This window comes from Mustela nivalis (genome assembly GCF_964662115.1).
Source record: "Mustela nivalis genome assembly, chromosome: 2".
Taxonomy (NCBI): domain Eukaryota; kingdom Metazoa; phylum Chordata; class Mammalia; order Carnivora; family Mustelidae; genus Mustela; species Mustela nivalis.
In genome coordinates, this window is record NC_139021.1 from 177,854,025 (window position 1) to 177,880,452 (window position 26,428).

Genomic DNA, 26,428 nt, shown 5'->3' on the forward strand with positions numbered 1-26,428 from the left:
GCTTGGGTCATCATCCCAGGTGGAGCCCTGCAAGGCCGCGTGGGGGGTGGGTCCTTGCTTAGGCGGGAGCCTGCTTCTCCCTCTGCCGGCCGCTCCCCCTGCTTGTGCTCTCTCTCTCTCTCTGATAAATATATACATACATACAATATTACATCGAACTGTATGAAATCCCAACTGTGTGTAGGTGAAACTGGTAGGCAAGGGGAAGTGACAATCCTTGATATGGGCATAATGATTAACACTCATCATTGTTTGCTAATGAGGCATCATTTTCCAAATGAAACTCAGAAAAAAACCCTGAAGTGATTAATTTTAACTCCATGAAGATTTTTATGTTCTGTTAGCGAGCATATGACTTTTTTTTGTTCATCTAACAGTAATGGCGAGAAAAGTTTAAGGAGTTGTATCCTTTTGACCCAAAGATTTGGAACGAGAGAATCAGTCGTTCACGACAGTGATGTCACTTCGATTTTCTCAGTTTGGGGGCATTTTGGTGCTCCTGAAAATGCTCACATTTTCTTTTCCAGTGGCCGTTCAGTATGCAGAGCACGCAGTAGCTACTCAGTCCGTGCTGGCTGAATGCATAAGCAATCAACGGACACATTTTATTAGAAGTGCGTCAATCACTGCAGTTTTCTGGGCAAATATTGCGGTAGAGGAAACCTTGACTTAGAAGGCAGGAGACGGAGTCCGTTTTCCAGCTTTGCCTTCCCCACACTGGGTCTTTGGCAAGGCCTCTTTCCTTCTCTGGTTTCAGTCCCCCCCCCCCCCATCAGACTGGTAATCTCTAAGGCTCCAGCTCTAAAAGTCGATAATTTTACAAGTTTTCTGTAACTTAGTTTCTCCGGTGCCGCAAAAGCACGGGTAAGAGTCCCTGTCCTGCTGGTGTTAGGGGGTCTTGTGGAACTCTGTGAGCTGTGTGGACGCCTCCTCACGACACGGTGATCAGTCATCAGTGTCGCTAAGTGAGCCCAATGGAATGAGGTCTAGTGGTCTGGGCCGCCTGCCGCTGTACCTGATGATTGATTCCTTGTCTGGCCCCGGTTAATCATTTTCCTCCCCAAGAAAACTGTTCTGCCTTCATAGAAATATGTGCAGAAGCGAAACTGATTTGATGAAACAAGTGCTTAGAGTAAAAAATATAAAAACCATATGTTACTGAAGGGAAGTGGGTTTCGTGCCTCCTGATGTGGGACACCAGGCTCTGTGGTCGCTTGTTGGGGGAAGTGCCACACCCGGCATTTCCAGCAAGAGCACCACTGGGAACAGAGAGCACCCCGAGAGCGCCACCCCTGGAGCTCTCTTTGGCACCTGTGTCCCTTCTGTCACTCCATTACTGGATACACCTCTGTGTGTGCATTGGCGTTCACACAGACTCAGGAACAAACTCGTTTTTCAGAAGCGGCTGCCAACCCCGGGCTGGGGAGTAAACACAGCAGCCCATCCTGGGAAAGAAGTCTGGGAGGCATACAGCAGAAGAAAACAGTTCAAGGGCGATTTTTCCATGATGTGACCGCAGAGATCCATTTTTCCCATCATCTGGCTTTTGAGTTTGGAGAGACATGCCGCAGAAAAAGCCTCAGATCTTCAATTTTACAGATGTGTATACCTTTTTATTTCTTCTAGTGGCTTCTGGTAAAATCCTGAGGGACGCTGGCACCCTGAATCGCCATGGGCAACGAGACTAGCACCTCGGGAAGCCAGGTGGGTGTCAGGGTCTCCCCCCAACCCCAACCTATGAGGGTCCCTTGACTGACCTTGGCTAGATTTTTTTTTTTTCCAGCTTCTCCTCTCCACCCAGGAAGGAGCAAGCTATAACACAGATTATGCATAGATACATATGGGCACATATGTATTTCTAGAAGCATTTACCAGTTGCATTTTCAGAATTCTTGTATCAAGGCTAGCCCTGATTTTATAAACCATATTTTTAAGAAAACTAGTTTATTTTTTCTAAAGATTTTATTTATTTATTTGACAGACAGAGATCACAAGTAGGCAGAGAGGCAGGCCGAGAGGGGGGGGGGAAGCAGGCTCCCTGCTGAGCAGAGAGCCTGATGAGAAGGACCCTGAGATCATGACCTGAGCCAAAGGCAGAGGCTTAACCCACTGAGCGACCAGGGCCACCCCCACCCCCCAAGAACCTAGTTTAACTCTTTATTCCGTGCTTTTAAAAGTGACATAGTAAGAATTTGGCATATTTTCCCCACATTGTGTCCCCCCCCCCCAATCCATTTACTTCTGTGGCTACATTGGAGGAGGCTGGAATAAAAACTTATTCACACTTCTCCCCCAAATAAAGTTATGGCCCTTAAAGAGTGATCTTCAGATCTGTTGATGTTGAGCAGATTAAACGTGAACGATCATTTCCATGTGAGGGAAGGTTTTCACAACTGAGGGATGAGCCTTAACTGCTTGAGGGCACATAGAGCTGGGATTGTTAAAATATATTCAAATTTTATAGCAATTCTGCATTTTCAGTTTGAGAGACTTAATTCAACGACTTGGTGAACAAAATCAGGGGGGGGCGCTTTCCTGTTTATCTCACACACCGTGGAAATTTCGGATTAATGGTATTGAGTTTTCTGAAGGAGATCATTGGATCTGAAAGCCAGCATAAAGCAATCTGCTTTCCCTCTGCTGCTTCTTCCCTATGATATTCTTTTCTCAAGGAGGAACACAGGACAAAATGTGGCAAATTCCCATGCCAGAAAGGTAATTGTGGTCAATGGCAAGGTGTGAGACAATAGGGAGAAGGAAGGTGTGAGACAATAGGGAGAAGGAAGGACTGCGGCAAACAGGAGGCAAACAGGAGGGATCCTGTCCTATTGTCCGATGGAGGCCCCGCCGTCAGCTCCGACCGATGGCTGCCAGGTAGAAGTGCAGGCCCAGTGTTAGAAGACCTTCCCATCTCTTAAGAGAAGTCAAAAGGCCGCATTTTTCCATGCAAACGTATAGTTAAATTTGTTTATGTTGAGACAATGGTAGATGAGCAGGCTGTTGCAAGACCCAATACAGAGAGGTTTCTGATCCCTTTATCTAGTTTCCCCCGAGGGTAACATCTTTCGAACCACAGTGCACACTCATATCCACGTTGAGACAGTCAAGATAGAGAACTATTTCCATCACCTGAAGGATCCCTTTGCGGTTCCTTAGGGCCACACCTACCACCTCCTGTTCTCCACTCCCAACCCCTGGCGCCTCTTCATTTGTCCTCTATGTCTGTAATTTTGGCTTCCTGAGAATGTTCTGTAAATGGAGTCACACGGTATGGGACCTTTTGGAATTGGCTTTTTTCACTCGGCTTAAATTCCTGGAGATTCATCGAGGTTGTTACATGTTTCAGTAGTTCACTCCTTTTACTTGCTGAGTCGTGCTCCATGGTCTAGAAACATCTGGGTTGTTCCCAGCTCGGGGCGAATACCAAAAAAGCTCTTGTGAACATTTGTATACGAGTTTTTGTGTGTGTGTGAACAGGTTTCGTTCCTTTGACGCAAATGCTCAAAAGCACAGTTGCTGGGTCATTGTTAGTTGCGTGTTGCATAAGGAACCGCCGAACTGTCAGGTAGAATCTCTGTCCCATTTTTCATTCCCACCAACAATGAGCCACGGATGAGTGATTCCCGTTTTGCCACACCCTGGCCAACGTTGGTGTTGTCCCTGTTTGGGGACGCCATGCTGATGCGTGTGTTGTGATGTGTCGTTCTGGGTTTCATTTGCATTTCCCTGATAACTGGTGTGGCTGATCTTTCATGAGATTGTCGCCTGACTGTGTGTTCTCTTCGGTGAAAAATGTGTTCATGTCTTTTATGCATTTTCTAATTGGTTTTTTAAAAATAAACTGTTAAGAGTCTTTATACAGTCTAGATACTAATCCTTTGTCAGATTGTGGTTTGCAAATATTTTCTCCCACTCATAGCTTGCCTTCTCATCACCTGAACAGGGTCTTTTGTAAAACAAAAGTTTTTTGAGGTGCAATTGATCAGTCTTTCCTTTTCCTTTTTTTGCCGAGTCTGATGCTTTTGGTGTCAAATCTAAGAATTCTTTTCTACCCCTACGTCCTGAAGATTTTCTCCTATGTTATGTTTTCCAAAAGCCGTATAGTTTGACATTTTATATTTAAGCCCATGATCCATTTTGCACTCATGTTTGTGTGAATTTAGGTTGAAGTTTATTCTCTATGTTTTTGTTCTGTTTTCTTTTGCCTGTGAGTGGCCATCTCTCCACTGCCATGTGCTGAAAACACTATTCTTTCTCTAGTAAGCTGCTTTTGCATCTTTGCCAAAAATCAGTTGGCTGTATTTGTGTGGGTCTGTTTCTGGGTTCTCTTTTCTATTCCATTGATCAATGTCTACTCTTCTGCTAATACCACATAGTCGTGATTACTGCTGCTACATAGTAAGTGCTCTTCCTTTCAACTAGTTTTCAAAATTGTTTTAGCTCTTCTAGGACTTAAAACCTTCCATATAAATTTTAGAATGAGTTTGTCTGCGTCTAAAAAATTCTGTGATGGGATTTTGACAGGGATTACATTAAACCTATAGATACACTGGGGAAATTGACTTCTCGACTATGATGAGTCTTCTAGTCTGCGAACACACAGTGCTTTTTTTTTTTAATTTCTTTCATCATCGTTTTATAAATTTTAGCATATAGATACTGCCTATGTTTTAAGTGTATGCCTAAGTATTTCATTTTCTTTGCAGTAATTATAAGTAGTACTGTGTTTTTAATTTTGGTTTCCACATGTTCATTGTTAGTGTATTGATTTTTTTGTGTTGATCTTTTATTCTGTGTCCTTGACTTTGCTGAACTCACTTATTTGTTCCAAAAGGCTTTTTTGTAGATTAATTGGGATTTTCTATGTAGGCAGTCATGGCATTTGCAACTAGAGAGAGTTGCATTTCCTTTTTTCGATTCTTTTTCCTGCCTTACTATTGTGGTTTAGGAATTCCAATATTATCAGAGTGGACGTTCTTACCTGGTTCCCAGTTGTGTGGTAAAAGCATTCCGTCTTTTACTGTTAGGTAAGATACTAACTGCAGGTTTTTGTAAATTCTCTATTTCTTTACACTAACTTTCTTTCTTTCCTTCCTTCTTCCTCCTCCTGCCGCCTGTCTGCCTGTCTGCCTGTCTGCCTGTCTGCCTGCCTGCCTGTCTGCCTGCCTGCCTGTCTGCCTGTCTGCCTGTCTGCCTGCCTGCCTGTCTGCCTGCCTGCCTGTCTGCCTGTCTGCCTGTCTTCTTTCCTTCCCTCCCTTCCTTTAGCTCTAGGCCCAATGTGGGGCTTGAACTCAGGACACTGAGGTCAAGAGATGCGTATTGTACTGACTAAGCCAACTTAGGGAAGACCCCCCCCCCCCATTCCTAGTTTGCTAAGGATTTTTATCATGAATGGGCATTGGATCTTTTCAAAATTTTTTTTATATTCTGTGTCAATTGATGTAGCCGTATGATCTTTCTTTCTTCTTTGGGCTATTGATAGGTTAGAGTACACTGATTGATTTCCTAATGTTGAAACAGTCTGCATACCTAGAATTAGTCCTACTTGGTCATGGTGTATAATTATTATAAAGACTGTTAGGCTTGATTTGCTAACATTTTATTGAGGATTTTTGTGTCCAAATTCACGATAAACATTGCTTAGTGGTTTTCCTTTCTTTCTCTGGTTTTGGTATCATGTTAAAACTAATCTCATGGGGCACCTGGGTGGCTCAGTGGGTTAAAGCCTCTGCCTTCGGCTCAGGTCATGATCCCAGGGCCCTGGGATCGAGCCCCACATTGGGTTCTCTGCTCATCAGGGAACCTGCTTCTTCCTCTCTCTCTGCCTGCTTCTCTGCCTACTTGTGATCTCTGTTTCTATCAAACAATTAAATAAAGTCTTAAAAAAAAAAAAACAACTAATCTCATAAAACGAGTTGGGGAGTGCTTTTTCCTATTTTATTAGAAGAGGTTTTGTAAAGAAATTTTACAATTTTCAAAATGTTGACAACTAATTTAAATTATTTTTAAACACCCTGTGAGCCAAAAAGATGCTCCTGCTGGCTGAGGTTGGCTCAGGCCCTACCTCTTTGTAACCTCTAACTTAAAGGAATGTTCTATCTTGTGTTTCAGAATGAAGAAGACCATGGCCATTGGTTCAGTGCCTTCCATGTACAGACACAGTATAGGCACTAGACTCTGGCCTTTAGTTCTGCTGATTAGCAAACCAAGTGGCTCAGAATCAGTACCTTCTCTAAACACTTGCAGGTCTGTGGGCCCCAAACCACCAGCAAGCTCCACTCCTGGCTACAAATACGACAGAGCACTGGTTCTCAGTGGGGGTGTTTGCTCACCCCAGGACATTTGTCCATGTCTGCAGGCAGGTTTGGTACCACAGCTGCAGAATGGAGGTACTGCTGATAACTAGTAGGGGTCACGGCAGTTACTAAAATGTTCTTGAGGCACAGGGACAGCCCCACAACAGAATTATTCTTCTCAAAATGTCAAAGGTGCCAAGGCTGAGAAAATGTAGACAGAGGAACATTTGTCTTACCTGCTTGAAGAGACCTCCTTGGGGCGGTGGCTGAACTTCTTGAATCCGAGATGAATGTCTCTCTGAATACAGGCAAATTAAAGTGGCTTACATGTTTTCTTCATGTTTACTAAATGGCACTGTCTAGAATTGAAGGCTGGTTTACTCAGGAGAGACTCAGAGAGATGGAATTGCAAGGTCAAATAAAGGGCGTTTTCAAAACTCTTGTTATGGAACTAAATCCAGATCTCTCTATATCTACGTACAAAGTACTTTCCAGAAAGATGATGCAAATTTATACTTTTCTCATTAGGGTACAAGGGGGTTCAAATCTTACTATATCCTTGCAAGCAATGAATATAGTTCAGTATTTCAGATCTTTACTTCCAATTCCTGCTAGACCCCAACCTGTCCCCCCTCCCCAGTTCCCTCCGGGAGCAGACAGGAGCTGTCTTCCTGCCATTGTGAATCTTCACAACTGCAGCCTAATTCACACATGGCCCAGTGGGGCAGGATGGCATTACCTCTAGGACTCCAGGGTCAGGTCAAGATTTGCCTTCCACAGAGAAACAAGGGGAAGGAAGCACAAGTACATGCAGCTACAGGATTGGGGCTCCCCCATGGGGCCGGCGTTCCAGACTCAACTTTCCACTGTCTCCCAAACATCACTGTCACCCCACATTCCTTAAACCGGAACTCAGCTCCTCTTCCCCATCCTTTTCTCCTCCTGTGTCCCCCACTCCCCAAAACCATGATCTAGATGATTGTCTAGAATTGAAGGCTGGTTTACTACCAGGTTTACTACCCTACCATCCGATACAGGAATCTGGGGGTCACCTCTGACTCCACTCACTCCCAATCTCCCCATTTAATAAGTCGCTCTATGATTTGTAACTAATAAATGAATGGCCTGGCCATTTAGCCTTTCAAGTTTCTATGTAATTAGGATAATTAGGACTTTTTTTTCAGTTGTGAGACCCAGAAAGCTATCTCCAATGACCATAAGCAGAGAAAGCTTATTTGGCCTATAGAATTGGTCCCAAGAGAGGGTCTCTTCTCAGAAGTCCCTGACTGCTGAGGTTCAGAAGAGGACGCTGGAGCTCTGTCTTCTTTGGCTCTTGCTCTGCTCTCCTCCTGGGTGATGCCTGGGTGCTCAGGGAGGGGCCCTCAGCCTGGGAGAAACAAAACAGAACAAAACAAAATTTTAAAACCCCACTGGCTGTTCCAGGCATCTAGACTTCCTCCCGTTAATGGTCCAGCCTGGCGATCAGCACACGCCGAGGTCTGCCCCTAATGGGGTCACATGCCCCATCTGGGACTGGTCACTGCGCCACCGGTTGTGGACACTGATTGGCCAGCCTGAGTCATGCAGGGGAAAGGTGGGCCCCAGGGGGGTGACGGCCCAATCCCTGTCAGAGCACTTTCTCAAAAGATGGACATGTAGCACATACCCCAGATGTAGTTTTCTTCCTGTTTTTTTTTCCCTCCCCACCCCCACCGCACACCCTATTACCCCACACCTGGATCAGGGCAGGCTGCCCCAAACCAGTTTCTCTGCCTCCACGCTTCCTTCCCCACCACAGCATCCATGCCCCCAGGCCTCGCCCAGAGCTCGTCCTCTACAGAGATGCACTTGGAGGTCGCAATATTCTGCTTACACACATGAACTCAAACAAGGAAAGACAGGGGTCTGGAGGACCCGTCTATCCAGAGATGGAAGACTGGGCATCAAGGACCAGCCACGTCATCAGGGCAAAGGATGAGGACAGGCCTGCCCAAGGCCCACCCTTGCCATCTTCCTACACCCTCAGACTGCCTTTCCCTCTGGTGACTAATGTCCCCTGGTAGCCGTGGGCAGGGAGTGCAGCCAGCAGGAATAGAAACCAGCCAAGGCTGTCCCTCTGGTGCCATAGGGGTTTTCTGTTCGCTGTGGCCCCTCCTAACAGCAAGACTCCTTTGCTTTCAGCAAGAGAACTCCAACTTGCCTGATGTTGTCCTGTGGCCTCCGAAGCCCGAGCCTGTGCAGGTACCAGGGCATGTGCTGTGCGTGTCTGCTTCTCGGCCCCTTCCCAGCACCTCGGGGTTTGCACACCTTGTGTGTGTTGTGTTCCTTTAAGTTCTTAGGTTTCCTCCGCCTTCTCCCATTGCCTCCTTTCAGCTACCTCCACGGACTTGTAAAACACAGCAGAATCTGTAGTCGATGTTTAGATTTTGTAAGGTAACATTTTGGTGGGCCTGCGTGAGAGGTGGCCCAGCTGCTAGGCTGCGAGAGGCTCAACAAAGCTCACGTTGTCGATGTCATGCAGACGCTGGGAGCCCGCACTAACCTTCCACGCTCCTGGGCTTTGCTCTCCCTTGCCCCGGCGTGAGGCTTTGTATGGGACAGTGACTCGTGGCCCCGTCTTCCCCTTGGTGGACAGAACTGATGTGTCGCAAGAAAAGATCGCATTCGCAATCAGCCGTCTGTGTCGTCAGGCCCCTGGCTGAGTCCCAGAGTTTTTGGTTTAGCTGAAGTGTTTGCCATCCCCAGGGGAGAAGGTTAAATTAGGAGCTTCGCAACCATTTTAAGGAGATTTTTCCTGGAGAGAATGTCAGGCCGGGTTGGTGTGCACTTGTGGGTGTGGTCAAGGTGCGACAGTAAAACGCCACTCGCTCTGAAATCCTCTCCCACCAGGGAGGGGTGTGAGGCCGGGGGTGGTGTGTTCCTGGCTTGAAGAAAAGAGCCTGGGGGCTCAGTCGGTGAAGCTTCCAACTCTTGGATTTGGCTCAGATCATGATCTTGGGGTCATGAGATCGAGCCCTGCGGAGTCTGCTTGAGATTCTCTCTCTCCCTTCCCCCCCACTGCTTGCTCAAGTGCTCTCTCCCTCTTTCTCTCCCAAATAAATAAATAAAATCTTAAAAAAAATAAAAGAAAAGAGCTGCTCCAACCCCAAGGGTGGCTGCCTGGTAGGTCTGATCCGTGCCCCTGTTTCTCTCTATATCCTACCAGTGACGTTGCAAACTGACCTCTGTGCTCCAGCAGCCAAAGACAGAGATTGGAGACAAAGAGGAACAGTCATTTTTGTTACTTTGCCAGGCAAAGGCGGCTGCTGCGGGCTAATGCTTTCAACACTGCAGACCGGGGCCTGAGTAACAGGTTGATGGGTTTTACAGGAAAATACAGCATCTGGGCTGTTCCGGTAGGAAGGGGGCGCGTGCTGCCAGCCGCAGGGGCATGTCCTCCAGGTGGTCTCCTGATGGGCGCTGGTGCCGGCTGATGGAGGGAAGATGTTAGGGTTTGACGCTGATGGCCAAGAAAGAATTCTTGAGATGTCTTTGGTGCAAAAAGGTGATTTTATTAAAGCACAGGGACAGGACCCATGAGCCAAAAGAGCTGCGCTGGGGTCATGAGGAGTGGCCTATTATATACTTTCAAGTTGGGAGGACAGCCCAAGTCCCTTAGGAATTTTGGAAGCAAGGTTTCCAGGACCTTGAGGGGCCAGCTATTGTTGGGAAAAGGTCACTTATTACTGTTTAATAAAACCCGCATCATGAGACCCTTCAGGGGTATATCGGTGGGCCATATGCTTGGGGGATGATTGCCAACATGTATCTTGGGGGTTTAGAGATAAAGGAAGTTTCCAAAAGAATTTTTATGTGTTAAAGTTGGCTTACAGGATCCTGGGTCTGGCGGGGGGGTGGGGGGCTAGGAATGCCTTTTTCCCTGAGCGAAGTGTCAGCATGGAGGCAGTTGGGTCCCTAGAGGAAGGTCCCTCTTGCCTGTTTCAAGGACTTGTCAATTCTGCCTTTGTTTCCCATATCAGCACCACTCGAGTCTCACTACGGAGTTTGCCAGATGTCAGTGTCTGATACTGAGTTCCTGAAACAAAAGGTTCTGTAAAAACTGTTCTACTGGGGTAAAATATACCTACTATGAAATGTACAATGGCAGCCATTTTTTCCGTGTCCAGGGGGTGGGTCAGCGGTGTGAAGCTCCTTCATATTGTATAGCCATCCCCGCCGTCCATCTCCAGAAAGTTTTCGTGAAACTTTTGAAATTTTGTACATATTAGCCAAGATCGCCACATTCCCCTCTTCACTCCCAGCCCTCGGCGGCCACCAGGCTACTTTCTATCCCTATAAATCTGATGCCACTTGGTACCTCACCCAAGTGGAGTCACTTTTGTGACTGGTCTGTTTCCCTTAACACAATGCCTTCAAGGTTCATCCTCGTTGCGCCCTGTGTGGGGATTTCCTTCCTCTTTAGGGCTGAATAGTACTCCATGATCTAGAGCCCACGTCTCCTTCATCGGTTCCTCTGCTGATGGACACGTGGGGTGCTGCCACCATTCAGCTAGCATGAATAATGCTGCTAGGAACGTGGCTGTGCAAATATGTGTGACTCTACTTCTTTGCAGTTGATATCCAAAAGTGGAATTTGCTGGGTCATAAGTGAATTCTATGTTTCATTTTCAGAAAACCACCAGACTTTTCCACAACGGCAGCACCATTTTACATTCCTGTCAACAATGCACAAGGGTTCTGATTTTTCCACATCCTTGCCAACTCTTGCTTTTGTTTTGTTTTGTTGGTTTTCTAAGAGCCATCCCAGTGGGTGTGAAGCGGTGTCTCCTTGGGGTTAGAGCCTATTTTTAATCAGAGGAGTCCTCTCTGCAGACCTGATGTGCCCAGAAGGAGACAGCCACATAAAGTTCTGGGAAAAGGAACATTCTGGAAAAGGGAATAGCCTGTGTGACATGTCTGGAAGGGATACGCTTTTTGTGTTTCGAGATCAGCAAAGAAAGCCAGTGTGGCTGGAGGAGAGTGGGTGAGAGATTATGTCAAGAGTGAGGTGAGGAGTGTGGGTGGGGGTGACTCTTGTAGGTCATTATCAGCTTTCCAACTGGGATGCGAAGCCACCAGTGGGTTTTGAGCAGAGGAGTGACATGAGCTGACTTGAGATTTGATTTTTTTACTTTCTATTTTATTAGTTGTATTTTTTAGAGAGAAGCATGTGTGCAACTGGTGGGGAGGGGGTTGCCGGAAAGAGAGGGAGAGAGAGAATCCTAAGCAGACTCTAGAGCCTGACAAGGGGCTCGATCTCACAAACCCCAGATTATGACCCAAACTGAAACCAAGAGTCAGATGTTTAACCTCCTGAGCCACCCAGTTGCCCTGGTTTGAGATTTTAAGAAGAGCTTTGCAGTTGCTATGTAGAGAATGTCCTTTATGGGGCAGAGGGCAGAAATGGAGGAGGGGCCCTAGTTAGGAGGTCATTTAGAAGTCAGAGACGTGGATGGTGATGGCTTGGAATGAGGTGGCAGGGAAGGGGGTCCCGGGATTGGGGATATATTTTGAAGGCAGAGAGGGTGGGCCCGATGGTGATGGAATTTGGGAGCGGGAAAAAGAGCAGAATCAGGGTTGAGCCCTAGATGTTTGGTCTGAGCTGCTGAGCAGATAGAAACATCCTTTCCCGAGATCAGGAGAATTGGAGGAGGGGCAGGTGTAGGGAGAAGGGGGGGAATCCAGTGTTCTGGTCTGGCCATCACAGCTGAATGCCTTTAGGACACTCCAGTGAAATAGGCATTTGGCTGCACAAGAGGTGGAACCTGGGGCGCATGTGGAGTCTCGCGCATGGGTGTTTGCAGCTGGTCCAGAACTCCTGGGGAGCGAGTGAGGATGGGAGAAGGGACTCGGAACTAATCCCCTGAGATGTCCTTTAATGTTTAGGTGTGAGCCTCAGGGTGGGGGGCAGTTTGTGAAGGAGCGGTAGCAGAAGACATAGGAAAATGAGGGAGCTGGGAGATCTGTGGAAGAGAGGGTCAAGAGAAGGCAGAGGCATCAGAGGTTCCGGAGAAATCAAGGAGCAGACACCTGCCCATTGACTTGGCAACGTGACGGCCATCGGTGCGAGGGAAAGCTCATGTTGCCCTCCAGCCCTTGATCAGCATTTCCAGTGGAATGACAGGGATGCAGTTTGGCTGGGGGAGGCCTGAAGAGGGAATTGGAGATGAGGAAGTAGAGAGAGGGGTGCAGGTGATGCAGTCCGTTTTTTCTAGGACAGGAAAGGGAGCGAATACTGGGACAGTAGCTAGTAGAGGGAGTTGCCTGAGGGTTTAAAGATCGAAGATCCTAGATGTCTGCCTGCTGGTGGGAATGAGGGAGAGAGGCAGAGGTCGATGGAGGACCGGCGATCGAAGGGTGTGGACGGAAGGAAGGCTGACCTTGACTGTTGAGAGGGATTGGAGCCGACCTGGGCTTACAGGAGTGGTCCCTTGCCATTGTGGATGGTGGAGACAAGACAGAAGGAGACCCACCTGGGAACTGTGAGGATGGAGGAGGGAGAGGAGGCAGCTCTCTTCTGATGGCTGATTGGGGTGCACGTGCGGCAGAGGATGGGGGGTCCACTGAGGCAGGGGTATACTGAGCTGCATGGGAGTTGGGGGATGGCAGGTGCCTAAGGGGAACAGACCTTCATGCAGTCACTGAGAGAAGCAGGGATAGGAGGCCTGATAAGAGGACCTCTCTTCCTAGTCTCTTGGCAGGGGGCCTGCAAACTATCTTAATGATTTTTGCTTTTGAAACTTTTTGGCAAGAGCTGATTGTTGAATTGGTGATTGACCTTTTAACTTCAACTCAAGAAGTCAAGTTTAATAACATCACAATTGTCCGGGATCTGGATTCTGCTGACCGGTCAGTTATTTCTTCTTCGATCTGCACGAACCTTATTTAAACTCTGAAATTTAGGAATATGACCTGGAATTTTCTTTTCTTCTTCTTTTTTTTTCCTTCTTCCTGTGCTCTGAAGAGAACAGAAGCCATTGGCAGGGAAAATTTACACAAGTAGGCTGGACTGAGTCTATCCACTTACTGAAGTTTCCTCCTCAGGAGCAAGAGCTCTCAGCCCCAGACCAGCCCCTGAGGGACACCTGCTGTTGCATGCTGGGTCCTGGGTCCTCGTTGTCACTCCTGCTCCGTCCCTTTGGCAACTGAGTCACGGAGGCCTCACAGCTGCTCTTGGGGAGCACAGGGCAGCCCCGTTACTAACATGCATGGCTGTGACTCACACCCAGACCCCGGACGGCTCCTTCCTGGCAGCTCTCGTTCCTGCAGACGTGTCGGTGGGGAATGAAGAAACGGCCACGGTTCCAACCCGGGCTGGGGATGGTGGCTCGTGTGGGGGCAGCAGGCACAGGGCAGCCAGGGCTCAGCAGAGCATCTCACACTGAGCCCAGGGGAGCTTGTTCTGTCACTGGCAGGGTCAGGGTCCTGGTGTGTGTGTCCCTCTTCGGGGTAGAGATGGCACTGTGGCAAGAGTAGCTTCATCCAGTGGCACTGCTTGGGGTTTCCTGCGTCATGACCCGCGTGGAAGGACTTAAGGTGAAATAAGAACCCCGCCTGCCTTGTCCCGGGCTGTGACAGTGAACATGACGGTGACAGTTGTTCCTGTTCTTTACTGAGTGTTCATTTTGGGGGACCCTCCCCCCAGAAGACCTCGGAGCTCCGAGCACGTGGATTCCAGAGCGGAAGGGCAGCCTTCCACGCACTGGCATCACCACCTCCGGGATTCCCCTTGGGATTGTCATGATTCCCATTCACGGCTCTGACAGCATGAGGAGGAGAAAAAACAACCCACCCTATTATTGTAATGGCCTGACTTAAAAATCTATGATCACTTAGAACACACACACACACACACCCCTCTTTTTTTTTTTTTTTTTTAAAGAGATTTCATTATCTGGGTGTTTCTGTATTTCAAGTCCCAGAAAAAAGTGATTCTCAGCTATAGAAACAGAGAGCAATGTCCTGAAGCAAGATGACAGGTGCAGAGCCACCTGACCTGCCCCTGGGTGTCAGCCCCAGGGAGCTGCTGTCTGGGCTCGGAGCTGAAGGATGAGCAGAGAAGAAACGGGACCCAGAGTGTGGAGAGCAGGTCCTCGTGCACCCTGACCGCAGCCCCGGCCACACTGAGGCAGGTCGCCCTGGTCCTGGCTCCAAGTCTGAGAGGTAGCCGGGGCTGGAGGTTTGTTCCTGAAGGCGACCTCAGCCCTGTGGCCCCGGTTGTGGAATTCCCCGGCATCCCAGAAACAGAAGAGCAGGAGGACAGGAGATCCTGTGCGAGGGGTGCTGACCCTGGGTCCGGACCACCCAGAGACGTCACTGCGCATGTCTCTGCAGGCTGAGGTTAGCTGGGGCTCAGGCACTGGGTGATGGTTACTGGGTTTCATTAATAGAGAAACAGCCCCTCAGTGTGGGTATGTGTGTGGTTTCAAGCTACAGATGCTTGGGGCCCCAAGTTTAAATGGGGGGGCAGTATCTCTCTTTCCTGTGGGACCCAAGGAACCCAACATTCTGAGAGCATTAAGCTAGCCCTAGAAGAGATGTCTTCTAATATTCCACTGGCTGTGGGTGGCCATCTGGGATGATTTAACTGCATTTAATGAGAGAAAAATGGAAGGAAGAGACAATGAACCAGTGTGAACCGCAGTTCATGACAATGGAGAGCCCCTCCCCTGTGAATCTCCCACAGTCTCTCCTAGGGACGCCCTTGCCTGAAGGCTTGTTGCTAACACTCACTGGAACAGTTATTAAAATTAGCGAACTGGGGCTCCTGGGTGGCTCAGTGGGTTAAGCCTCTGCCTTCAGCTCAGGGCATGATCTCAGGATCCTGGGATTGAGCCCTCACATCAGGCTCTCTGCAGCAGGGACCCTGCTTCCCCAGCCACCCCCCACCTGTCTCTCTGCCTACTTGTGATCTCTGTCAAATAAATAAATAAAATCTTAAAAATACATAAAAATAAAATTAGCAAACTGCTAGGTTTGGGCGGGTTGTATCTTCTGAAGAGTTGTATTAACTGCTTTAGCTCTAAGCATGGACATAGCCCCTGGGGCTCTTAGTTAATGAGTTTTGAATCAGTTTCTTCTTTGTAATGATAATAACTAGCATCTATGAGTGTCTTCTATAGTGGAGACTTGTGTGAAGTGCTCTTCATGTATTATGTTAGTTAACCCTGGAAAGCCTGTAATTATGATCCCATTTTCCAGATACGGTAACGGAGGCATGGACCCTGAAGCCTTACAGCTAAATAAGCTGTGAAGCTCAGGTTTTGTTGTTTTTTATTTCTAAGATTTTATTTATTTATTTGACAAAGATCACAAGTAGGCAAAGAGGCAGGCAGAGAGAGAGAGGAAGCAGGCTCCCTGCTGAGCAGAGAGCCCAATGGGGGGCTCGATCCCAGGACCCTGAGATCATGACCTGAGCCGAAGGCAGAGGCTTTAACCACGAGTTATCCAGGTGCCCCTGAAGCTCGATTTTTAACCACTGCACCTGCGACCTTATTCTTGGGTCCAGCCTCATGTTGCTCTGGCAGGGCGGTGATGGAGGAATTTGAGAGGGCAAAACACAAGGTTTATGCCTGCATTTCAGGTCGAGTTGAATAAATGTTATAGGACATGACAGGCTATCCTGACAAACCCAGCTCTTTGAATGAAGAGACTCTCCACCATGTGGGGAGCTCTTTACCGTCCTGACGAGGTGCTCCCATCAGCCACTGGGGCAGGCGGGCCGGGGACTGTGCTGCCATTTTGCAGGCCTCTGTCTAGAAACAGGCTCCAAGAGGTGCACCGATGTGGGTTTTCTGAATGGCCCAGACTTCTTGAATTTATACTGCTTCTAAAATATTAAACCCACACAAGACATTAATATTGGGCAGTGTTTTTGAAGTCTCAAAGGTTTTCCTTTCTCCCCACTGACAGAAGATGTCAGAACATGTCAACTTGGGCATCTTGGAGGCTTCCGGGTTCTTTTAGGGTAACTCTTACCATTTTGACCCAGATGCTGTCTGGGGAGGTTAGATAGATAACATTCACTGAATGTGGGTTTCTTATTCACTCACTGGAGGATGAGGACCATGTCTTTTTTTTTTTTTTTCCCCTCTAAACTTTTTATTTGGGGTTTTTCAGGTTTACAAAAATGTTGTAAAGATAATACAGAACTCCTGCTTTCTCTTCCTGCAGCTTCCTCTAAAATTAACCTCTTATACCATGTCTTTTAAAAACTTCCGTGTCCGCTTAGAACCTGGATTCAACCCCTCCCGGACATGAGGCAGAAGCATCAAAATCCCCCTGAAACATGACTCTTGTTTTCTCTGTATTTTGAGGGACAACCCAGCTCTCTCTGACTCCAAACCTTGTTCATTTTTCTGCCATATTTGTGTCAGAAAACATTGCATCTGGGGTAGCTGAAAATTCCAGCCTTGGGGCCTATCCCCCCGTCAGCCCAACAAAGTAACTGCTAGGTAAGACTCCTGACTGGGGTGTCCTCAGCTGCCAGCATGGGTAAGCTGCTCCAATCTTTTGTTTTCTCCTCAGAGGGGAAGAAATGTTTGGGATGACCCAGCAGAACTGGTCTGAGCCTTTGCTTCCCTGGACAGGGCAGATGGGCGGCCCAAGCTGGCCCCAGCACAGAACATGTGTTCCCCCATATTTGGCAGCCTCCGGGTTGTTTCTGAAATCCGATTCCTAGTGCCATGGGGATGACCTTTGGTCTACTTCCCAGCATTCACCTGCAGTCACACGGCTCCCAAGAATCTTGCTCAAAGAGTGGGCGAGTTGGCAAGACACTCTGGTCATGATCTAACCATGTTTATGGGCATGACCAGTAAGCCAGAGGGAGCCCATTGCACAGGTAAGGTCAGGGGAATTTTTTTTTTTTTTTTTAATGGTAAGACACTTTAGCTCTTGATAAAGTATATTTTTTTAGAGCTGGAAAGTGCCTGTTGGAGGATTGCTTTAAAATAGACCCTGGGCTCTGGAGGATTCTAGAGCCAAAGAAAGGCTGTTTGTTTACTCAAGCAGTGGCAGCACAGGAAAGATTTGAAGAAGCAACTTGACAAGGCTGTTCGTCGTGGGGAGGATTGCCAATTTTTTTGTCCTGCCTGACGCTGGGAAGTGTGAGGGAAATTTTAGACACGCCTGCTGTTTTCTGGACACAGCAGAGCCCTGAGGGTCCTGAGGGCAGCAGGACGTAGCGCTGTTGCTAGGATGGAGAAACTGGAAGGGGGACTCAGAGTCTCTGAGGGGAAATGTGGTGGAGGGGTGAGGTCTGAGGCCTCCGCGTGCTTCTCCCGGCTGGCAGAAGTGGCTATGGGACCAGATGGAAATACACTATTTTTTATTTATGTATTTATTTTAAAAGATTTTATTTAGGGCGCCTGGGTGGCTCAGTGGGTTAAAACCTCTGCCTTCAGCTCAGGTCACGATCCTGGGGTCCTGGGATCAAGCCCCGCTTCGGGCTCTCTGCTCGGCGGGGAGCCTGCTTCCCTTCCTCTCTCTGCCTGCCTCTCTGCCTACTTGTCATCTCTTTCTCTGTCAAATAAATAAATAAAATCTTTTAAAAAATGATTTTATTTATTAGAGAGGGAGCGTGAGAGAGAGAAAGCATGAGTGGGGTGGCGATTGGGTAGGGGCAGAGGCAGATGGAGAAGCAGACTCCCCACGGAGCAGGGAGCTTAGTGAGGACTCGATCCCAGGACCCTGAGCTCATAACCTGAGCTGAAGGCAGACGCTTAGCCAACTGAGCCACCCAGGAGCCCTGAAATGGAAATACTCAATTTTCTAAAACATCCAACACATTTTTATGAAACGCTTCTCTATGCCAGGTGCTATTTTGGGCAATGAACCTAGGCCCCTGGACCACGTTATTCATAAATGTCCCATTGTTTTAGTTACTTGGAGTGTGGCAGGAAGATGGCAGGGGTCATAGGCAACTGTTTCCACGTATGGTGAAGCCACATAAGGTAGGGTTCAAGAGCACAGGCTGGGACTGAATCCCAGGTCTGTCGCTTTCAAGCTGTGTGCCCTAGTGCAAGGGGCTTAACCTCTCTCTGCTGGTGTTCTCATCTGTGAGATAGAGTTGCAGTAAGCACTGAATGAATTTCAACAGGTAAGGCTCTTAGAAGAACAGCACTTGGCCCATGGAAATTGTTGATAGTAATAAGTTCGCTATTACTGTTACAGCAGAGGAAGTGCTAGGTTGGTGTTGGGTGGACTCTTGCTGTGCACAAAGTATTGGCTTTAAGAGGGAAGACCTGGCCAACTCATGGAATGTTCTGGTTTTCATCTGAGAAATGGGAAACATTATTTTGCCTTCCTGTTTAGCTCACAGGGATTTTGTAAGACTCTGATCGATTTCAAAGCACTGAAAAGTGCATGTGCCATTCCTATTGATAGTAATGATGCTTTTGTTTTTTAAAAAAGTTTTTTAAAGATTTATTTATTTATTTGACAGAGAGAGAAAGGGAGAGAGCACAAGCAGGGGAAGCGGCAGGAGGAGGGAGAGAGAGAAGCAGGCTTCAAGCTGAGCAGGGAGACTGATGCAGGGCTCAATCCCAGGACCCCGGGATCATGACCTGAGCCAAAAGCAGACGCTTAACAGACTGAGCCACCCTGGTGCCCCATTTTTTTTTAATTTTAAAAAACATTTATTTATTTATTTTTAGAGCGAGAGTGAGCAGGCAGAGGGAGAGGGAGAAAGAGAGAAGCAGACTCCTTGTGAAGCGTGGAGCCCGATGTAGGGCTTGATCTTATAATGCTGAGATCATGACCTGAGCTGCAATCAAGAGTTGGACTGAGCTCCCCAGGCACCCCAGTACCAGTGCATGCAGGAAACCTTCTGGCTCTGTTTTGTTGGAGAGAGATGGCATTCTTCTCGCAGATTAGCTTTCTATTAGGAGGAGGTAGTGGGACTGAAAAGGCAGAAAGGCAGATCCTTTTGTATGCTTCAAAGATGAATCTGAGCCCTTCTTAGATTTCCTTGCCTGAGGAATGTTAACACATGGTCCCTTATCCCCTCTAGTGAGAGCAGGGATCTGCCTCCTTACACCATCTGTTGTTTGCATCTGTCTGGGCTCTTAGACATGTCAGTGTCTTTCCAGAATTACTTAGTGTAACCTTGCATGGTATAAAGAGCAGGAGATTTATCTGTAAATTATTTGCGGAAGCATTTGCTGCTGACGATGTGACTGAATGGGAAGCCTGGCTGCAGAAGGTGTTTGGAGCCAAGGCCAACGTGAAATTCAGACAAGTAGGAATTGGGTTACAATTTTAAAAATTCAGGACCCTGGGGCGCCTGGGTGGCTCAGTGGGTTAAGCCGCTGCCTTCAGCTCAGGTCATGATCTCAGAGTCCTGGGATCGAGTCCCGCATCGGGCTCTCTGCTCAGCGGAGAGCCTGCTTCCCTCTCTCTCTGCCTGCCTCTCCATCTACTTGTGATTTCTCTCTGTAAAATAAATAAATAAAATCTTAAAAAAAAAAAAAATTAAAAAAAAAAAATTCAGGACCCTGGTATGAAAATGTCACTCACTCTGTATTGTTTTTCTTGAGCTACTGTAGTGAAAATTTTTAACTCATGTGTCCAAAGGTAGTAGTGTTTATATAGATAAAGAACATTCTAGAAGAACACTTTGGAGGTTGAATGACAGTGATTTAAAGTTTGAATTGTCTTGATATTATCCAACAGGGATGATTGTCATTCTGGTTCACAGATCGGGGGACTGAGGCCTATAGCACAGGGTGGAGTTCTCATGTCAGAGAATGGTCCAGCCAGCCTGGAAGTCATGCCAGCAGGGAGGGGGTCAGCAGCCCTTCTGTTAGGAGAGGGATCAGCCCCGCTCTCTCCGCCACCTTCAACACTTCCCCACTAAAGGGTTGGAACAAAAATGCCTTTTTCCAGCACTGGGGTCCGAGAGAGATGGGTCCCTCTAGACTCCACTACTGTGTGATCTTAGCCAAAGATTTCCCCTCTGCAAGCCTCAGCTCTAAAACAAGGACACGAGTAGCACTTTACTCTTAAGGTTGTTGTGAAGTTTTAATCACATGGTTCATGGAGACCAGTAGCCCAGTGCCTGGTGTTTAGTAAGTGCTCAATAAACAGGCGCTAGTCTTACTGTCCTTTCCTCCCACATTCTGTCTCAACAAAAGTGAATGGAGGTTCTCTAATTGTAGGACCATGTTAGCACACTAGGATGTGTGGCCCCTGAGAGCTGAGGCATCTTTGATATTTTACCTTTGGACACAACTGGAGGATCAAAGCAGCCAGCTGTTCAGATACGTGCCCTAGTCGGGGGAAACAGCCCAACGCTGGCTTGCTCTTTAGGCTCTGTGTGAAGGTCAAGGACACCACCCATCCAACAGCAGATTCAAGGTGTTAGGAAGACCCCCAAGTCCAGATTGAGCTGATGATTTGCACCCACATGTCCCATGGAAGCTCCAGAATTGGTTTCCAACAACCCCAGCCTAGAGGTTGATAGAGCTGGTGGGTGGCGTTCACCCTTCCTGGGAGGACTGGGTCTCCCCTTGGGGGGGCCCTGCATTTATACATTTGTGGTCACGGCATGGGGTGCTGTCTCCCTAGACTGAGCAACTCTAGGGAAGGGATGAAACCTCATTCATTTTTGTAGCCCCCACTTCTAGCATTGGTTCTTGTGCATGGTATGGTTTAGATGAATCTAGAGAGCATGAGCAGGGGCAGGGGAGAAGGGCAGAGGGAGAGGGAGAAGCAGGCTCCCTGCTGAGCATGGGCTCCCTCCCAGGTCTCCATGATCATGATCTGAGCTGAAGGCAGACGCTTAACTGCCTGAGCCACCCGATGAGTGTATTTTAGATAATTGAATAGATCAACACATCAATAAATACTTTCTGGAAAACTGGGTGAAATGAGATATTTATCAAATGATTTGGCTGCATCAGGATCCGTAGTCACAACTGGTAAATTATTGGGCTTAGGAGAGGCCTTTTGTATTTCCAGCTGCTGGTTTTGTTGGGCAGGGCCGGCGGGGTCTGTCTCTGGAGCAGCGGCCCCCGAGGGGTGAGAGAAGATTTCTAGCAACAAGGATCAGTCAGACACAGCGAGCCCCGCAAAGTCCGAAGGAGCTCTTCTTGCCTGTCTCCTGGTGCCTCACCTCTACCGCCTCCCTCAAGGACAGGACCAGGGGCTCACGGAGCTCTGTTTCTCCCAAACACCTGACAAGCCATGTGCCTAGGTCTGAGCTGTAACAGCTGGAGTACAGGGAAGCTGTTTCTAATTCACATGAAGGTGCTGTCTGCTCACAGGCCACGCACCTGCCCAGAGCGGCACCGCCTTCCAGTGTTCACGCAGGTGCCCCCCAGGCTAGGGGCTGCCCTGCCCTGTGGATTTGGATCATCTGCCAGGTTTAAGCAAGGTGAAAAGAAATGAGGCCTTGTGTTAACTGTCCCCAAAACTGTGTTCCATGGAACACTAGCTCTAGGAGATGGTGACAGATGACACGTGAACCGAAGGATCCTGTGGTCAAGAAACTTTGGGAAAGGGAGTTAGAATTCAATGTCATTTGCATTTGACCACAGAACTTCTCAGACCCTTTCTGGGTGAATTTTGAAAACAGGGCTAGATAACCAGCACTTCTTAAACTTAGCTGACATAGAGCACTATGTCTCCTTCAAAGCTGGTCTGATCATTAATGGAATGTACTTTTTTGGGTTGCAAGTGACAGAAATCCACCTTGTACCAGAGAAGGCAAACGGGAACTTGAGATCTCAGGTAATCGTTGGCTGGAGGGGGCAGAACAGGCTGGGCCCCAGACCAAGTGGTACCAAAGCCTCCACATCACTGGGACCGCTGCCCCTCTGTCCCTCACCCAGGCTTCTCTCTGCCTGCTGGCACTAGTCTCTCTCGGCGCAGGCAGCCTTTGTCCGCAGTGTCTACGAACAGGCTGCTGGTAACGCCGCATTCTTATTCTGCAGAATCCTCACCAGATTCCTGCCCCTCTGGGTCTTTGGGGAGTCTTGTGTGCGCCCCAGTGGGCAGGGCGGTGGGGCCCTGAGAAGGAGCACTGCCGGGCAGATGGGCTGAAAGACAGCCACTGCTTTGGGTTTAAAGAAGCCCTTTTCCCCTTTCTGACATTTGTTCTATACTTAATGTGCCTTATTTATTATTTATTTATGAGTCTTACTTATTTATAAAGAGTCCTATTTATTTATTTATGATTTTATTTATTTAATTAGCAATAATCGCACCTCGGATAAACCTCATTGGCTATGATACTGCCACTGCGCAAAGCTATGATTTTATTTATTTATTTAACACAGAGAGCGAGCACAAACAGGGGGAGTGGCAGGCAGAGGGAGAAGCAAGGCGCCCAAAGCAGGACTCGATCCCAGGACCTTGGGAACATGATCTGAGCCAAAGGCAGAAGCTTAGCCAACTGAGCCACGCAGGCGCCCCATAAAATGAGAACTATTTAAACTGATTTTTAAAAACCTCTCATTTTTTTTCTGTCCCATGGCCTGAAGTTTGGACCATCCTTTCTTGGTTTTAAAAAGTGCTTACCTGGCAGACGAGCTTAATGTGGGAGTGAAGGAAAAGAAACGGCCTCTCAGAATGGCTCGGGCCTTGGACCGGTAGGCCCAAGTTTCCAAGGGCTCATCATTTTCTTTGTTCAGTGTCTTGCCTGGGTTTCCGGTGGAATTGTGGGACCGCGGGGGAGGGAGGAGGAGATGGCTTCCATCTAGGTGACGCCACAAGCCAGTTAGACACTTGAAGATCTTCGAGCAGACATCCTCCCTTTCTCCAGGGAGCGGATGCCCCCCACCGAAGTCTGGTAGGTGTCCCCAGTGCTGGCCTTGGACTGTCGCAGGCATCCTGCTCAGCTGGAGTCTCGTGTGTAACTGTGTGTTCCCTCCATCAGAGCAGTGCAGGTGCCACGCTTGCAGGGCTCCCTGCATGCCTCCCCATGTGGCTTGCGCCCATGCGCAGTGCTGCTCAGGCGGATGAGAAAGCAAACGAACAACCTGATGCGGCCGGTGGCCAGCTGAGAAATGCTTCTGTGTCTTCAGACACTCCTATTTGATTTCTGTTCCAATTTCTCTTCCTTCTGGCTCAGAAAACTTCACCAGCTCAGAGTCCGGGGTCTGTGCAACCACCTGGGAGAGGTCAGAACGTGAAAGGGGACCCAGAGAATTCTGGAAGTGCCGGGCATGGAGACTTGCACAGGTAAGAGCCCGGGTCAGAGGACTGGCCCAGCACAACGGGTGGCTTGCTCGCTACTGGTTCAGCATTTGCTTTGGAAAAATTTACTCTAAAACCTGTGACATGGTCCTCCATGGTGACATGGTCAAAGCAGTGGTTCGTAGATGGCTTTGGGATTGCCTCGACCTGCACGATGGGAGAACTAATGTTTTTCTGCCCAATGAAACTAGCAATTATGGGCTTCCGTTCATTCCAGCAATACTCCAGGTTGTTTATCTTCATTATCAGAACTTATTTAAGCCTATAAAGGCTTGAATAAGAAGATCAAGGCTACCAAAGGATGTATCAGGGGTGTCTCATGCATGGTGAGTTGGGGGAGTCTGTGTTCAGGCCTGGTAGCCAATGAGGGCACCAGAGGTCAAGACAGGATTCAAACTCTATTACTAACGTGACAGGTACCTTGAGTCCCAGGGAGGCTAGTGGGTGAATTCCAGAAATTAAGAAGACCACACTGGTGCAGTGGAACAAGGCCAGTGCGGGTGTGGACCATTGGTGGGAGCCTTCCTCATTATGATCCCCGGGAGGTCCCGATTTCCCTACTGTGGCTATTGGGAAAAAGTCCAACAGATTCCTCCCATGTGGTGTTTGGCACCCATAGTTTTAGGGACGTTCCCAAGCAGAGGGCCAGCAGACGTGAACATTCAGTCCCCAGGACAGACTCGGGACAAGAACACTGGAGGCAGTCAGTGATTGCGGGTTCAGTGCGTGATCTGGTTGGAAGAACCCTCCTGGGGATCCAGGAGGCTCTAATCACAGCCTTAAAGCAATAAGTCAACAGGAGCTCCAAACACAAAAATGAGAAATTGAAAGGTAGACCTCGCCCCCCTCTATACACACATACACATCATAGACAGTAGATAATGAGATTTTTAGGTCATGAATGCTTTGCAGTATCATGTTACCCAAGAGTTTAAGCAACATTTGTGTGTTTGGGCGGTAAACAATGGGGGACCACGGGTGGGTCAGAGCGCCCCCTGGTGGCAGGAATTCCCAGGCCTGGCCGGTATGACTCTCTGGGCCGCTCACACTAGTGCCCTCCAGAAGAGGCACTTTGAAATCTTGGCCTGAACATTAGAATTCTTCAGGGAAATGGTGGGGCAGAGTGTTCTTTTTTTTTTTTTTTTTTTAAGATTTAATTTATTTATTTGACAGAGAGAAATCACAAGTAGACGGAGAGGCAGGCAGAGAGAGAGAGAGAGGGAAGCAGGCTCCCTGCTGAGCAGAGAGCCCGATGCGGGACTCGATCTCAGGACTCTGAGATCATGATCTGAGCCGAAGGCAGCAGCTTAACCCACTGAGCCACCCAGGCGCCCCAGAGTGTTCTTTTTTGCTGAAGGCATCGCAGAATACGCCTTGACCAACACCTTTGATCCTGTTTTCTGCCCTCCTTGGCCTCGTAGACCCCCTGCGGCTGTTCCTCGTTCATGAGCTTTTTATCAGGGTAACTGGACAGAGGTTTTAATATTCGGCTCCAATGAGACCAGATGACCCATCTGAACTGGCTCAGGGTGATCACGAAACTAATAGAGTCATCTTTTCTAGAATTCTCTGCGAAGGCCCCCCGTGCTGGCCGAGACCCAAGGTCCAGCCCCCTCCTCCCCCATGGAGGTTCTGGGATCCCTCAAGAGGCTTGGGAAGTATTTGAGGCCTGGGTCACAGCTCGACTGAGGGATAACAGCAGCTGGGAGGGCTTTTGCTCCTTGTTCCCTCAGCTTTAGTCAATTATTCTTTTTCCCTTGAGGAAGAGTTGCTTCTCGTTGCCAAATGAAATGATCATAAACGAGGTGCCTTCCACAAGCCCAAAGAAGCAACTTCCTGTTCTCAATTAGAAACATGAATTCTGCTCTATAGATGGGAGACTGTCTGTGGTGCAGGGCTCTGGACTAAGTTGCTCGCAAACTCTCAAGAGGTGAGCGGGCTCCCGGAGTCGGGCCGCATGCGGGAGGAGACACAACCCGCCCTCGGCATCTGCCATAAAGATAACGGCAGTTACCAGTTTGCACATGGGGACCAGACACCATGCCAAAGGCTCTAGGCACACAGAATACACTTTGATTTTCTTTAAGTCAATTCATTTCCAATTCCAAGTCCTTACTCTGCCAGGCTGGCCCTTGCTAGCCATCCCTGGAAGTCGCCATTGTCTGTCCCCTCACCACCGTGGTGCGCACCAGTCCACACCACACAGTCCCTCAGGCCCTAAGACTGTGCTGTCTTCAGGACACTCTTGGCGCCCGGGGAATCTTTGGTGAGGCTGGGAGCCCCGGAGCCATTCCCTTCAGGGTTCTGTGCCCGTCCCCCGTGAGCCCGGGGACACAGTCAGGAAGCAGGGAGGGACTCTCAGACGTTGGCCACTTTCTACGACTTGGCTGTCCTGTCATTCTCAAATACAGTTGCCTCTTTCTTTGCCACATCAGACGATCAGCATTTTCTCTTCATAGGATATATTATAGGTTTTTACAAAAGATTGAAGAAGCCATTGACCTCATACTGTGTTTTCTCCTTGGAAAAACTCCAGAGAGAAAGCACAGAATGGCCTGCAGTGGCTCCTGCTGGGCCTGGAGACAAGGGCAGAACGTGGGGAAAAGGCCTATGTTAATCCGGTCTAACAACCTCCACACAGCATTCTCTCCGCTGTACAGATGGGGACACTGAGGCTTGGAGCCCTGTGTCATTTATGCTTTAGTGATAGAGGTAGAAAGTCCAATGTTTCTGCCTTGAGGCTTCTTCCCTTTGAATTACACAAGGAAGGCGTTCCTACATCCCCAAGGGGGTTCAGCTTTTCATCCTAAGGAGTCCCATCAATCTAACTGCCTTGCTTTCCCTCCGCCACATGGTGTCGCTGTTGGAACTTGAGCTCTATGTTGGTCAAACCT

The 26,428-nt window shown here is 48.4% G+C and overlaps 1 protein-coding gene across 10 annotated transcripts in view; it reads left to right on the plus strand.

Moving 5' to 3' along the window:
* Window positions 1-26,428, plus strand: part of TACC2 (transforming acidic coiled-coil containing protein 2) — a 202,654-nt gene that overhangs the window by 15,714 nt on the left and 160,512 nt on the right. For 4 of the 10 annotated variants that reach the window (XM_082722669.1, XM_082722671.1, XM_082722663.1 and 1 more), the window contains exons 2-3: window positions 1,627-1,704; window positions 23,410-23,519. In XM_082722669.1, coding sequence (XP_082578795.1) covers window positions 1,672-1,704; window positions 23,410-23,519 — 143 coding nt within the window. In that variant the 5' untranslated portion in view covers window positions 1,627-1,671. Of the gene's footprint in view, window positions 1-1,626; window positions 1,705-8,477; window positions 8,538-23,409; window positions 23,520-26,428 lie in introns of those variants that run through there. The other 6 variants (XM_082722662.1, XM_082722668.1, XM_082722673.1 and 3 more) reach the window with 3 other exon arrangements.